This window comes from Cydia splendana, chromosome 17 (assembly GCF_910591565.1).
Source record: "Cydia splendana chromosome 17, ilCydSple1.2, whole genome shotgun sequence".
In the NCBI taxonomy this organism is placed as follows: domain Eukaryota; kingdom Metazoa; phylum Arthropoda; class Insecta; order Lepidoptera; family Tortricidae; genus Cydia; species Cydia splendana.
In genome coordinates, this window is record NC_085976.1 from 3,196,219 (window position 1) to 3,210,917 (window position 14,699).

The 14,699-nt window shown below is 36.1% G+C and overlaps 1 protein-coding gene across 1 annotated transcript in view; it reads left to right on the forward strand.

Annotated features, from left to right (window-relative positions):
• The window catches only part of LOC134798686 (A disintegrin and metalloproteinase with thrombospondin motifs 7), a 117,931-nt gene that overhangs the window by 63,757 nt on the left and 39,475 nt on the right, over positions 1-14,699 (forward strand). Inside the window, exon 4 of the mRNA XM_063771057.1 lies at positions 167-329. Within this exon, the coding sequence (XP_063627127.1) occupies positions 167-329 (163 nt within the window). The remainder of the gene's footprint in view (positions 1-166; positions 330-14,699) is intronic.

Consider the following 14,699-nt stretch of genomic DNA (forward strand, 5'->3'; position numbering starts at 1 on the left):
ATAACCTGCAGAAATCTGTTAAGTTATCAAACGTTATCATGCCAAATAGCTTCTTAGCTTTATCAGGAGGGTCAAAAAAATAGCGTCACATAGCCGATACTTTTCTAAAACGCCCTCAAGAGTCAAGAGTCATTATAGGTACTAATTATAGTGTGATTGTCAACAGGCCGTCGGTGAGCTTCATTGCGCCGGCGCTGGTTGTGGAGCGGCATGGCGACGGCGAGCGGACGCGGCACAGGCCGCAAGGGGGCGCCACTGGGTGCCACTACACGGGCTCCGTTAGGGGCCAGCCCGAATCTAGGGTCGCGCTTTCGGCCTGTGATGGACTGGTAAGTTACTTATCTTGTTACTTCAAGATTACAAACTGGTACCCATTTTGTAAAACTACAAGTTTCAATTTCACAGTACATTGAACACGCACTTGGCAAGAGGTGTTAGCTCAGTATTTTGCCGCTTTACACTTTGTAAAATTGTAACTTGAAACTTAAATAAATATACGCCCAGCCTATGGAGCGGCAATGTGTCGGTGACGCGAAAAATTTAAGGATGTCTTGATAAATGTTTTATTTTGCCGAGACAGCGCGGTAGACTTTAGCTGGACGTCAACTTATTTACGAGTTGATAGGTACATATTTAGCAAAGCGCCTATTATGTGGCACTGTCTTATAAAAACTTTTTACTTATGGTAGTTATCACTTTTAGATATTTTTTGTCTTTATAAATTCCATTGGTCGATTTTGTATGAATTTGTGTCTGTGTGTGGCACCTTGGTAGTCGGAAGTAAATCAGTGGTCTATAAAATACTTCGTAAATCTTTTTTCACTCCGCGTGTGGTCTTTTCTCATAAGTCTGCGGTACCAGACTGCGCTTCTTTAAGACTGCCTGTTACCACACGGCGACCACTAAGTGTTGGTCAGAGCGCTACCTGATCGTGTGGTTCACAGTTCGGACAAACTGTTAAATTTCATGCTCAGCCCACACAGAAGCATTGATGTTTTGTGGTCGCCACCGTCTGGCCAACAGTTTAATGATTATTGAAGAAAGAACTTATAAATATGTATTTAGGACCTATACTTAGTGATAACTGATAACATTAATAATAAAAACCGGCCAAGTGTATGTTGGGCCACGATCTTGCTCAGTGTCGGATTCCGTAGTTACCCAACATTAGGCAGCCTTGAACGGGGGCTATTCGTTGATATTATGTACCTACATGAAAGCAAAAGGGAGTACAGCACTTTTACGTCTTTTTACTACGCAGCACTTCCAAAGATAAGCAAAGACAGCCAATTAACCTAAAATATCTAAAGCAAATAAACCATCAAACCGCAACCAAAAGCATTATGCATGTTTAGTCTACGAAGATTCATTTTTATTGTCAGTTATTTATAAACGAAGAGTTCAAATAAATCACGTCGCGGCCTTGCGTGGCTTAACATACCTAAAACTATAAAAATCTGAAGATGAAACATTAGGTCCATCCTTCTTGTTTATCTGTTAGTTTTGGCAGAAATGCCTGCGGCTAGGAAGAATACTGTAGGATTAAATGGGTATTATTACCCTTATTGTTTGCACTTGTTTTAAAGGTTAGTGAGGCACCAAACAATTTACAATGACCTTAATGACCTTAGTTATAAAGGAATCATTTTTGCATGCCTAACCACAAAGAGCCGCGAAATGCTGCCAGCTACTAACGTCTAATAGCGATATCTTTATTCATCATAACTATGCAGTCAAATTATACAAGTTGATCATTATATTAGGACCCTACCTAATATATTTACAAGTCGATCCATCGTTAGTTAACACCTTCGTTGCCATAATTTGTGTAACTCGTAACTAACCATGCTTTGCATGGGACTTTCGACTCCTACCGCAGATAGCTTTGGCTCTTCGATCGTACTCTACAATAAATGAAAATTCATCTAATAGATATGCGAAATTTCATACGCCTACACGTTTTCATTTAATCTTAATGGCACCAATTAATCACATATTTTCTATAACGATGCAAAACCGATTGCGCGAACCGACCTAATTTCACTGTTGAATAGTTCTACACCATGTTCACTTGTAGATGTCAATAAATTAAGTCAAAGACTCCGTTAACAAAACCCTACTCTAATGAGCATACTAAACAACACACAAACTGTAGACCTAATGAAGCGCTGTCAGTAGCGACAAAGCCAACACGCAACCAACAAGCTACTGTAACATTTACTAAGTGCTTTTAGTTGCACAAACAACTTGCAATACCGATACCGGCGTCGCCTGGCACAAGCTATAAAGAAACGCAAATATCAAAGACGTGACAACGTCCACAGAATAGTGATCCAAAAGACTCGAGTCTTTGGAGCTCTTTAAGCCCCTGAAAAAAAGCCTATTTAGCTCTTTAGCCCCCGACCGGCTGGCCGGGCTTAATAAGATTATTAGCCCCAAGAGTCTAGGATCTTAAATAGAACTAGGCTCGGGGGCTAAAGAGCTAAATAGGCTTTTAGCCTTTTAGGCGTCAAGAAATGAGGCGAGCCCTAAAAAAAAAGCTAAAAGGCTCGAGTCCTTTGGATCACTACCACAGAATGTATGAATGACGCTCTATCGGCACAAAAAAAGCTTTCGACGGCCAATGCGGCACTCTTACTTTCAATCCCGTCTTTTCGGCTCGGGCTGGCCACATGCTGTTAAAAGTGAAATTTTAGTTTGGCATTGTTAGTGTTTGCTTAATTAATTCAGATACAGGCGCAAACTACGACTCGTCGTTTTAGGGTTCAACATTACGAGTAATCCTTTTAAGAAATAGGTATTATGCAGAGTTAGAAGTTTTACTGGTGGTCCCACTATTAAATCAGGATCTGAAAATGGTCTCTTGGAGAAGTCGAGGGGAACTCGGAAATCACCGTTTGGAAGTGGAAATGCTGAAGACCATAAAAAAGAGCAACTTTAAGCTGTTTAGTGAAGTATTTGTTGACTAGGCTTGGCAGTGGCTAACAGGCTAAATTGAGTTTTAGTTATTCGATCTGTTTCCGATACGATACTAATCTGTAAGTGTCAAAAGTGACATTTTTTAAACCAAAAACGTTACTTTTCAGAGCAGTATCATATGGGAAACAGATTGAATAACTAAAACTCGAATTGACCTAACAGTCTCGTAGTCTGTAGGTCTGTGTAACTGTAATAATTCATGTCTACTGAACCCTCTCTCCACCACCTACTACATATAATAATTTTAAATAAATAATACTTATCATTCGGCTCAATAAAATGCTTTTTTGTCTCCTCTTGTGCCCACATTCGTAATTTAATATTGCGGCCTTGCTTTTGATCGATGAGTGAGATAGGTACTGTTGCGAATTTCAAAATTAATTAATTATTTATGTATTGATATGGAAGTAATCAAAAGTGGGCGTTGATTGCGTATTTCTAGTTCCTTAGAAGGAATGCAATCATATTTTTTTATGTCCGCACAGTTATTTATAAATTCTGTTTTTTTTTTTAAGAATCGGCATGTTATGCCTTCTTAAACTTAAACTTATATCGCCTTTATGTATAGTTGTTGAACTGAACAATTTTAGTAATTTTAATTAAATCTGTTGATTAATTTTATTGACAGTCCCACACATTTTTCTTACTTGTAGTTGGTCAAGCAGATCTTGTCAGTAGAAAAAGGCGGCAAATTTGAAAAATGTAGGCGTGAAGGGATATCGTCTCATAGAAAATTTTAATTTCGCGCCTTTTTCTACTGACATGATTTGCTTGACCATCTATAGATGTGTTTTTTTTTAAAGTTTTAAGGGCTTTTTAAAAGCACGTGATTTTTTAAAGTTAAAAGTATTTACCCCAGGACCATCGCTTCACAGGCAGGGTCACTTCCCACTAGGCCAGACCGGTCGTCAAAAAAGCCCATACTAATAGCGTACTATAACTCATTCATAAAAAAAACTAAGATAAATGACTTAATATGCGTTGGTGTTTCCTTTATTAATTAGGTATACGCCTCCTGTCCAATCTTATTCATTGAAACGTTGGTGGTACCATTAGCATTTGACATCCCTTGATATCAAAGGGCGTAAGTCGAAATTGCGTTATCTGCGTCTCTACAAATTGCATAGTCGAGCCATAGAGAGGGAGATAACACTATTTTTTGATTTTCGATTTTCGCAGTAGGCCTTCAGAAGTTCAGATACAATTATAAATTATAAAACGTATAATCTGGTATTCGCTGGCAACAATAATCATTTATTTTAATAAGACAGAACATCTATGTTCGGCTCTGCCACTAGAATTATGGCAGCAAAAAACGGATGTTATTATAATTTTATTATACCGTGGTGTAATACAGGTACTAGTTTAACAATCCTGATCACTGATCACTGTAACTATGCCGACTAACAAGCCAATTACCTACTACGTAAGTGTCATTGTGTGACCATACACGGTGATCATTTAAAAATAATGAATCGGTGTAATATAATTATTCATTATTGTATGGATATTTTTTGTGAGTTAAGTTTTGGAGGAAAAAAATACCCAGGATTGATAACCTCGAAATTTAAGTCTAGGTGTGAAATATGGTCTCCGACCCAAATATCTGTTTAGGCAAGTTTCGGCATAAAAATCATATTTCGAAACTTAGAACAGAACCGAACCTTTCGATTCGGCAAAATCCAGTTTCGGTTGGACACTAGTCCTTTAGAATGTAAAGTAAAAAATATATGTTTTCGGTAAGTAGGTACATTTTGATAAAAGGATAAAAAAACTCTCGACAAAATGTATTTGTGATAAGAATAAAGAATTCTTGTAAATACAATATTTCTAATTAATGACGGCCGGTCATAGTTCATGGCAGATTATGAGTTGCGAGGCAATATCAGCATTCCGTGTAAAAAAGGCTTAACTCGAGTTATAGTGCCTTTATAATACGCTGTTTGTGAAAGTAAAATGTAGTGCTAATCTTGAATGAATGAACCGACAGACAGGTGAATGAAATTAATAATGCAGAGCCGCCACTTAATAGCTTGTTTCTATTGCGAATCATTAATTTTTAGGTGTTCAAAGCGCGCGTGTAATCATTTTATGAATAGGAACATTTGTTAGGGTTCTGTATTGTTTAAACATGTTACACTGTTATATAGGACATTTATGCGGTGATATTCGTCTATTTGTGTTCGCTTGAGAACACTTCAGGATCAGACGTCAGGAAGTTTCTACTTGAAGTAAGTAAGTAGGTAAGTACCTACAAGACGGAAATTGAAGATTGCATCGGTACCAAATTATTATTTTGTAATTAATATCAAACATAAAATACTTAGCTACTTTATACGTATTCATAATTACATGTAGTAAAATTACATCAGTTCAATAAGATACAATTGCCAGAAGCAGTGCAAAAAATAACTAATTCTTGAAAAAAAATTTAAAAATTACAGATACCGTGTGAATTTCAATTTTAAATAATCACGCGCTAACATTAGACAATTCTACAATGTGTTTAGTACTATATAATTACAATAGAATTGCCTGGCGGAACCATGCTAGCAAAAGGCTTAATCTTTTTATTGTATTTTAAGTGGTTCGGTTCAGCCCTTTCATTTATTATTGAATCACTAACTAAAATGCGTAGGTTTTTAAATGGCTTCGCTCCTCTTTGCGCTCCTCCTTTTTGTTAAACAAAAGAGCTAACTTTACTAAAGAAACCGTGGTGCTTAAGCTCTTTCAAACAATTACAGCTATAAATGAACAACATATTGTAGGAACTTAACGTAAGCGTGTACGCATTAAGATGCAAATCTTAGTAGTTTGCGTTCAAAAGTTAATTGAATATTTAATAGGCGAGCATCGGAATAACTTCCTTTTGTGATCGTAGACGTTCAAGGTAAAACCTCGAACATTGTACTACGGATTGCTATTGCAAAAATCGTCATTAGCATAATGTGCGTAGGTAAGTTTGGTATTCTACCTGGCTTATTTCTTGGTCCAATGTGCATTGCGTCGCACTCTCTCACTAAGCAAAATGTGAGAAGAAACTGGACATGGAATACCACCCTTAGTAGGTACTCATCAGATTTTATATAAATAAATAATAAATAAATAATTAAATAAATAAATATTAGGTTTCACAAATAAAGCATTCTGATTCTGATTCTGATTCTGAGACATCTTACACAGATCAAACCTAGCCCCAAACTAAGCAAAGCTTGTACTATGGGTACTAGGCGACGATATACATACTTGTATAGATAAATACATACTTATATACATAGAAAACAACCATGACTCAGGAACAAATATTAGTGTTCATCACACAAATAAATGCCCTTACTGGGATTCGAACCCAGGACCATCGGCTTAGCAGACAGGGTCACTATCCACTAGACCAGACCGGTCGTCATATTCTCAAGAATCATCGCAAAAAATATGACTGTTGTTATATTGTTTTTCGTAAGTATACGATTCGTATAAAGCATTCAATAATATTTGGAATTGTATCGCGCGTGCAAGTGTCCACGAAATATTATCGTCAATGTTAGTTGGGGAGCCGACGATGCTAAATGTGTAGTTACTCGAACGTCTTACAGACCTATTGGAATCGAAATATTAGATGATAAGAAAAAAATTTATATAAAGTTTTTTTTTTCCAGCGAGCCGGAAAGGGCCTACAATTTTTTTAAAATTTCGAGAGGTTGGTGGAGGGTTAAAAAATAGTTAAGCAGTTTGTGGGTTTGGTCGTTTTTGTCCAAGTTAAATGCTATATTTTTTCTATAACTTAATATAACACTTATTTATAGGCATTTTCTTAATCTGACGAACACAAGTTTGACGTTTAATTTTTACATTGTAACCGTCAGATTAAGGAAATGCGTGCAAATAATTATCAGATTTAGTAATAGCACAATTATAGCGTTAATTTGGACTACTATGACCAAATCCACAATCTGCTTAACAATTTGTTGAACCCCCCACCAACCCCCCAACAACCAAGGGCTCAACATAGATGGCTAAAAGGGGTAACTAAAGGTAGATTACAAGGGGTAGCAAGATATCACTCATATCTTAATCTGACGCGCTCGAGTAAACACAAAAATCCCCTGGGGCTCCCCTACTATGGTATACATACATAACGACGTTATATTTTGACAATTATTTGCAAAAAAAACATTATTAAGAATATTAAGTCTCAAACGAATTATGATACTAGTAATCATAATTCGTATTCGACTTGTACCTACTCGTTCACTACCCATATCTAGAATTTTATGAACACGAGGGATTAAGTTATAAATTTATAATTCGTAGGCGGGTTAATCTGGAAGTAAAAGTCAATGCGTTTATGTGCAGTTGATTATTGTTATTACTTTGCATTGCCTTGATTACTTGTGTAGGTGTGACAGAGAAGGATATTCACTCATTCATATCTCTTCCGCACTTTAATTCCTATTCCTATTTAAATGCGAAACCTACTAATTTGTTTATATTGTCGCAAAAATATATTTTAAATAAGTTATTGAAATTGTAATGCAATATAGAAAAAGTTAAATCTACTACTCAAGTTATTGATGATGAACATTTTTTAAATGTTTTTCTTGATAGTACTACAAAAGCCTCCTAACCTAGTGAATAGTGGCCCTGCCAAAGAATCTAGAGTTCCTGAGACATCAGGGTATAAATCCCAATAAGGCCATTTATTTGTATGTTTATCACGATTATTTGTTCTTGAGCTAAGGATGTTTTCTAAATCTTTTTAAGTATATATATATTTTTACGTATAAGTATATATATATACTTTTTAAGTATAAGTATATATATATATATACATATATACATATATATGTATAGGTATATCGTCGTCTAGTACGACCGAACCACAATACATCCTTAGGTCGATGTGTGCAATACTGTCTCTTAATACATACCTAATTATTTAAGTATTTACAAAACAAGTCTCATTGAGAAGCATGTCCATATATTTCGTTAGTCTATATCCAAAGGCGTTTCTCAATGGATCCTTATCTCATACTGGATATGCAGTACATTAGATTGTTCAGAGAAACGCCGCCATTCATATCCACTTAGGCCAAGACAAACACTCGACTGACTGGACATCTCGAGTGGATACTTCACCATACGAATATTCTATTCCACGATACACGAAATTCAACTTAAACTGCATAATAATAAGAACTATATTGTCATCGTAAAGTGACGTGCGTTTGTGTATAGCACGTTCACTTTCTACGTTACTACGTTGTGCTCCTTTATTTTTTCTGTTAGTACCTAGTCTGCTAGGTTACTGAGTTTGCCTAAGTATGTAAGCACATGCAACACAGTGAAGTATCCATTATAATATCATACACATTTTATAGCAAGCTTAACTTATCCGCGTCTTTCCTGTAGATATATCGCAAAGTTAAGGGAATTCAAGTCAAGGGAGGGAAAAGGGAAGGGAATGGGGAAGGGATGACTCACGTTAAACTGGGCCGTGTCCGGGCCGGAGCTTCCGGCGCTTACTTTTCTTTGACTTTGACAGGCGATCACGTGATGCTTTCCATAGAAAACATTGCGCCGGAAACTCTGGCCCGGACTCGGCCCGGTCTAACGTGAGCCATCCTTAAAGCTAATTTTACACTGCACCCTCAGATGCACAGGCGGAACATATTTGTTCAGTAGGTACTTTAGACTCAAATTTTAATTAGAAAAACGTGATATACAGCGTATATATTTTATCCAGCTATAGTATCCGATCTTACTACTAATAAAACATAGTAAAGTTATTCCTTTATTTAAATCTGGTAGCAGCTCTGACCCCACTAACTTTAGACCGATATTTGTGCTACCAACATTTAGAAAGATTTTTGAAAAATTAGTTCTTTCTCAATTAGTACGACATTTTAACGTTAATAATTTGATGCATAATAAGCAGTTTGGTTTTACACGGGGTCGCTCAACAACCGATGCCGGTGTTGAGCTAATTAAGCATATTTTCGATGCCTGGGAGGAGTCACGAGATGCTTTAGGTATCTTCTGTGATTTATCTAAGGCCTTCGACTGTGTTTGTCATGAAACATTAATCAGGAAACTTCATTATTACGGAGTTAGAGGATCGGCACTGAATTTACTTAAGTCCTACTTAAATGGTAGAATACAAAGGGTCGATGTGAATGGACAGCGATCACCTGGGTCATTGGTCTCTATGGGTGTACCACAGGGGTCAATATTGGGGCCTTTCCTGTTCCTTATCTACATAAATGACTTGCCATTCCTTGTTAAGACCCACCATGATATAGTATTGTTTGCAGACGACACCTCACTTATTTTCAAAGTCAAACGACAGCAACAAGCTTACAATGATGTAAACAATGCCATTTCAAAAGTAGTAAATTGGTTCAATGTTAATAATTTATTGTTAAATGAGAAAAAGACTAAATGTATTAAGTTTGTCACTAGTAGTAACGTAAGGCATGTGCAAACAAGTGTCATTGTGAAGGATGAGGAATTGGAATTAGTTGATAGTACAGTTTTTCTTGGTATAACTTTAGATTCTAAACTCCAGTGGGGTCCCCATATTGCTACTCTTTCGAATAGACTGAGCTCTGCAGCTTTTGCAGTGAGCAAAATCCGTCAGTTAACTGACGTGAAAACAGCTCGATTAGTATATTTTAGTTACTTCCATAGCATTATGGCATATGGTATTTTACTGTGGGGCGGTGCTTCAGAGATAAATACCATTTTTGTTCTGCAGAAGAGGGCTATTCGAGCAATATACAAAATGAACCATAGAGACTCACTTAGAGATAAATTTAAGGAAATTGACATAATGACAGTGCACTGTCAATACATTTATGAGAATATTCTGTATGTACATAAAAATATTGTAAATTTTAGGAAAAATTGTGAAATTCATAATATTAATACTAGAAATAAACATAAGCTCGCAGTGCCCTTCACTCGGCTCCATAAAATTAAAAAATCATTCATGGGTAATTGTGTAAGATTTTATAATAAACTTCCAAACCATATTACTGAATTATCTATTAATAAATTTAAGAATTATGTAAAGCGTAAACTTATTTCTAAAGCTTATTATACCACACAAGACTACATGAATGATATTACAACGTGGGATTAATTGTTATTCGAAATGATTATTTATTTATTAGGTACATTTGATTATTGATGAGGAAATGGATATTCCGATGTAATACTATCTACTTCTTTTGTTACTTATGCTTTTTTTTTGACATTTACATTTTATTCTAGAAATTCTAGACTAGTATTTTTTTATACAATCTTTTTAATGTTTGACGATCCTTTTGTGAAATTCTTAGTGTTAAATTTGATATGTATAATAATCCAATTTTATTATGGAATAATATTAACATCAATAAATTGCTCTGATAATTAGATTAAGATTAATTACGATTCATAAGAGCTTGTTGCTAGGCCTACATGAATAAAGTATATTTTTGATTTTGATTTTGATTTTGAATATGGGATAATAATTTTGTTAAATAGTGTTATTCATTAGGGGTCCTATTTAGTTTGACATAACAAAGAATTACCTGTTTGTTTACTGTATATGTATGTACCAAAACCAAAGTCCTTAACCTTTATTATATTGTATTTTATATCCTACCTAATATGCATTTGCATAAATATTATATGTTAGGCGAAGTTAAAAGGGTTCTGGCCTCGAATGTCCAATTTTCCAAATGCCCAGTCCCCGTGCGTCCAATTCCTTGAACGACCAATCCCCGTATGTCTAATTACCTGAACGTCCGATCCCTGTATGTCTAATTACCTGAACGTCCAATTCCCGTATGTCCAATTCCTTGAATGCCTCCTCCTCGTACGTCCAATTACCCGAATGTCTAATATCTGATTCCCTGTACGTCCAATCTTTGTATGTCTAATGACCCAATTGACCGTTTGGTCTGTGATGAAACATCAGAACCTGGCTGGACGTCTAGTAGGGTAACAAATAGTCCGTGTGCCTACGAAATTCGTCACATATTGTTGGCCTACTATTCAGGTGACACTAAAAACCGTTTATTTACGAAATTGTAGAAAATTAAGAAATAAAATATTTTTATGAAAATAAAACATGGCTTTTATCTTTATTTTCTGAATTTTTATAATAAGTAGTTGCATTTTTTCAAAGAATTGATATAGAATAAGAGAACAGGATACACAATCAGCCCAAAAAAGTGGGGCCCATCGGAAGCTGCCCGGGCAGCTTACTGTCGCATTATTTTGTGGCATGGCTCAAACTGATACGAAAATATTTGCGGTTTATAAGGGGTTTATTTTAAATAATATTAATAATGTCTATACCGAGTGAGGTTCGCAAACTATTATTTAAGCTCGTAAATAATGACGACAATGTGCGAAGTCGACGTGTAGCGTTGTATACCGAAAAACTACAATGTTTACAACTCCTAAACAAATGTAAACAAATTAGAAGGTTGGTGTCCTATAAATATTTTGATACTTAGCATTTAGCATATTTGGCATAGTACTTATGTATTTTTGAAGTGAAAACTTCTTTAGCGGCGCTAGGCACTTTTTGAGGTGGGGAAAAAATGATAAACTCGAGACAGCGTAAGGCGATCACGTGCCCGTAAGGTTTAGATGGCCACTCATTTAGATGGCATTTAAATCAATAAAGAAAAACTCAATTACATGAAAAAGGTTCTAATCTTGGGTTGAAATACGAGGATCTCACAGTTACATTCTAACTTTATATCACTCAAATATAATTCAATGAAGCTACATCTTGATGAAATCGCTAATAAAAGTGAACTCTAGTACTGGTGAATAAAACTCAAAATATCATGACCAAATATATTTAGATGCGAGGTCTGCAAGGTAACTTTACAATTTCTATTCGAATTTTAAACAATTAACGCTACAAATTTCAATTTCGAATTTTAAACAAGCTTACTGACCAGCAATTTCGGAACTAAAGTTTTTCAATAGAAAGGAGGATGGGTCAATTATACATAGTGCTGCAGACATTTTGGACTAGTCATTGAGTTTTCACTTCTGTCGGCACTCCCGGAGTGCAACCCGTTGTTTTTTTTTTTGGTGATGGATTAATATTAAGGTATTATCGAGATAGGTCTTATTTACACTACATTTCATTTTTCTTCTTGTTACAATGGTATATGGTGAGAAAGTGTTCACATTATGTGTTTATCGTTGACTGTACTTTACATAGTGGTAGAAACTATGTGAGCTGACTTTGAGTGCACGTCAACGTATATTTAACTTATATCCTTAGGTACCTTACGTGTGCACAGAAAATCAAAAATATTTTCTAGTATCAAAACTATAATTCCTACTACCTACACAAAGTGTGACCAGCCCAAGACTTTTTGAATTTCCCGCCAAACATTGTGTAATATTTCAGTAGCCAGACTCTAAGAGTCGTACCCGACATGCAATTCTTATCGCTATTCTAATGATCAGTAAGATAATAAAAACTTTTTATAAAAAAAATTAAACCGACTTCAAAAAGGATGAAATAAAATATTATGCTTTTTATGTCCACACGTTACCAACTGATATGTTTGAAGTCGGTGCCAAGCCAAATTTTGAAGCATACCATGACTTTGGTGCGATTCGATAAGGATTTACATACGTTGGATTGCCTTACACGACGACAATGAACGTACTTTCTGTAGGTACAGTCGACGTTAAAAATATGTTTACACTTTTCACCTTATTACAAAGGAGTAAGGTGCAAAAGTGTAAACATATTATTGACGTCGACTGGACCTAAGAACACACCTCAGAACACACGATCAAACCTTCTTGGCGCAGTCCGTACCATATTTGTCGGCACATTAGTGTAAATATAAATGCATTTTTTTGCCGTCGTATTTTTTAAAGAGCATTTCTTACTAATGCTCGAACAGTCTATAGCACGCAAGTGTGGGATTGGGACTGAGTTATTTCCCGTCCCTTATCCAGAGGACTACATTTCAAAATATAAAACAATTCAAGGAATTTACCTTCTTGCCAAATTTCACCTAAAGCGGTTCAGTTGTTTAGCCATGAAAAGGCGACAAAGAGGCAGACAGAATTCTTTACACATTTATAATAGTTATTAGTACAGTTCTAATGGGATTTATAGCCATAAAGCTGATTATTTTTGACTGGTATTGTTATTACTTGGCTTGGCACCGACTTCAAACATATCAGTTGGTAACGCATAGACATAAAAAGGATAATATTTTATTTCATCCTTTTTGAAGTCGGTTTCATTTTTTTTATAAAAAGTTTTTATTTTACCATTTTTAGTTTTAACGCATTGTTAAGAGCGCGACGCATGAATGAAAAACAAGATCATGTTTAACACTAAATTCGTGTACCTATTACTTTAGTAAATATGTAATCAGGAATTTTCTCGAGTCCGTCTGGGAAATTATAATTCCTGTCAACTAAATCCATCCGCCCGCCCCGCCACTGACCCAATCCCTCAGCCCCCCGATCACTCAACCTCACAGCACATCAACCCCTGATCCAGGAACCCCTCGATCCTGAACCAGCAACCCTTCAACCGCCATTCCCCGACCCCTTAATCCCTGACCCCTTAACTCCTAACCCTAACCCCCGATCAGTAGCCTTACCAGCTTACCACGAGTTTGACATTGATATATTCGCTAGCATGTGTGTAACTTACTTCCTATGCACCTCGCTCGTACTAACCTTAGTGTGAGCGAGATGCATAAAAAGTTACATTTAGATGCATAAGACGTTAGCGAATATGTCAATGTCAAACTCGTGGTAAGGCTACAGTTGCAGTACATCAAATTGGTGGTTTTCGGAAGCAAATGCTCGAGTTACTTTAGAAAACCCCGAAATCACTTAACACGTGCCTTTAAAAATTGAGGAGTTCCCTCAATTCCTCATGGATTCCATCATCAGACCAGAACCAAAAATAATACGGAAACACCTTGGAGGTAACTTCTTCCAAACAAAAAAAGAATTACTCAAATCGGATCACAGGTACCTAATCGCTGGACATACTTACGTTTAAAGAAATCATCATCATTATCATCAAAATAATCATCATCATCAGGTCTACTTCATCAAATTGGTGGTTTTCGGGAGAAAATGCTCGAGTTGCTTAAGAAAACGCCCAAAACACCATGCATGTGCCTTTAAAAATTGAGGAGTTCCCTCAATTCCTCATGGATCCCATCATCAGAACAGAACCTAATTAAAATGGGACCAACTCGGAGGTAGCTCTTTTCAAACAAAAAAATAATATCTCAAATCGGACTACGGATGTCGGAGTAATCGGTGAACGTACATAGAAAAAAAAAATAGCCACAACCGAATACAGAACCTCCTCCTTCTATGAAATTGAAGTCGGTTAAAAAGTAAGTTAAATGAGTGGTAAATGTCCATTTCCATGAACGCATAAGACCGTGAAGTAAGTAAAATAAAGGTATCAACTAAAAAGGTATCCGTTGGTAATGGTACACAAATGAATAAAATTCAATACTAGGTATATTTTTGAAACGGTACCGTTAGAGCAGTTTCGCACTACGTCCGATCCGACTCCGTGAAACCCAGTACCCGTTGTTGTAGCCGTAGATCTATTTCCATGGTGATATGGACATTCAGGGAATTGGACATTCGATAAACGGACATTCGGGAATTAGACATTCGAAGAAAATGGACATTTAAGGAATTGG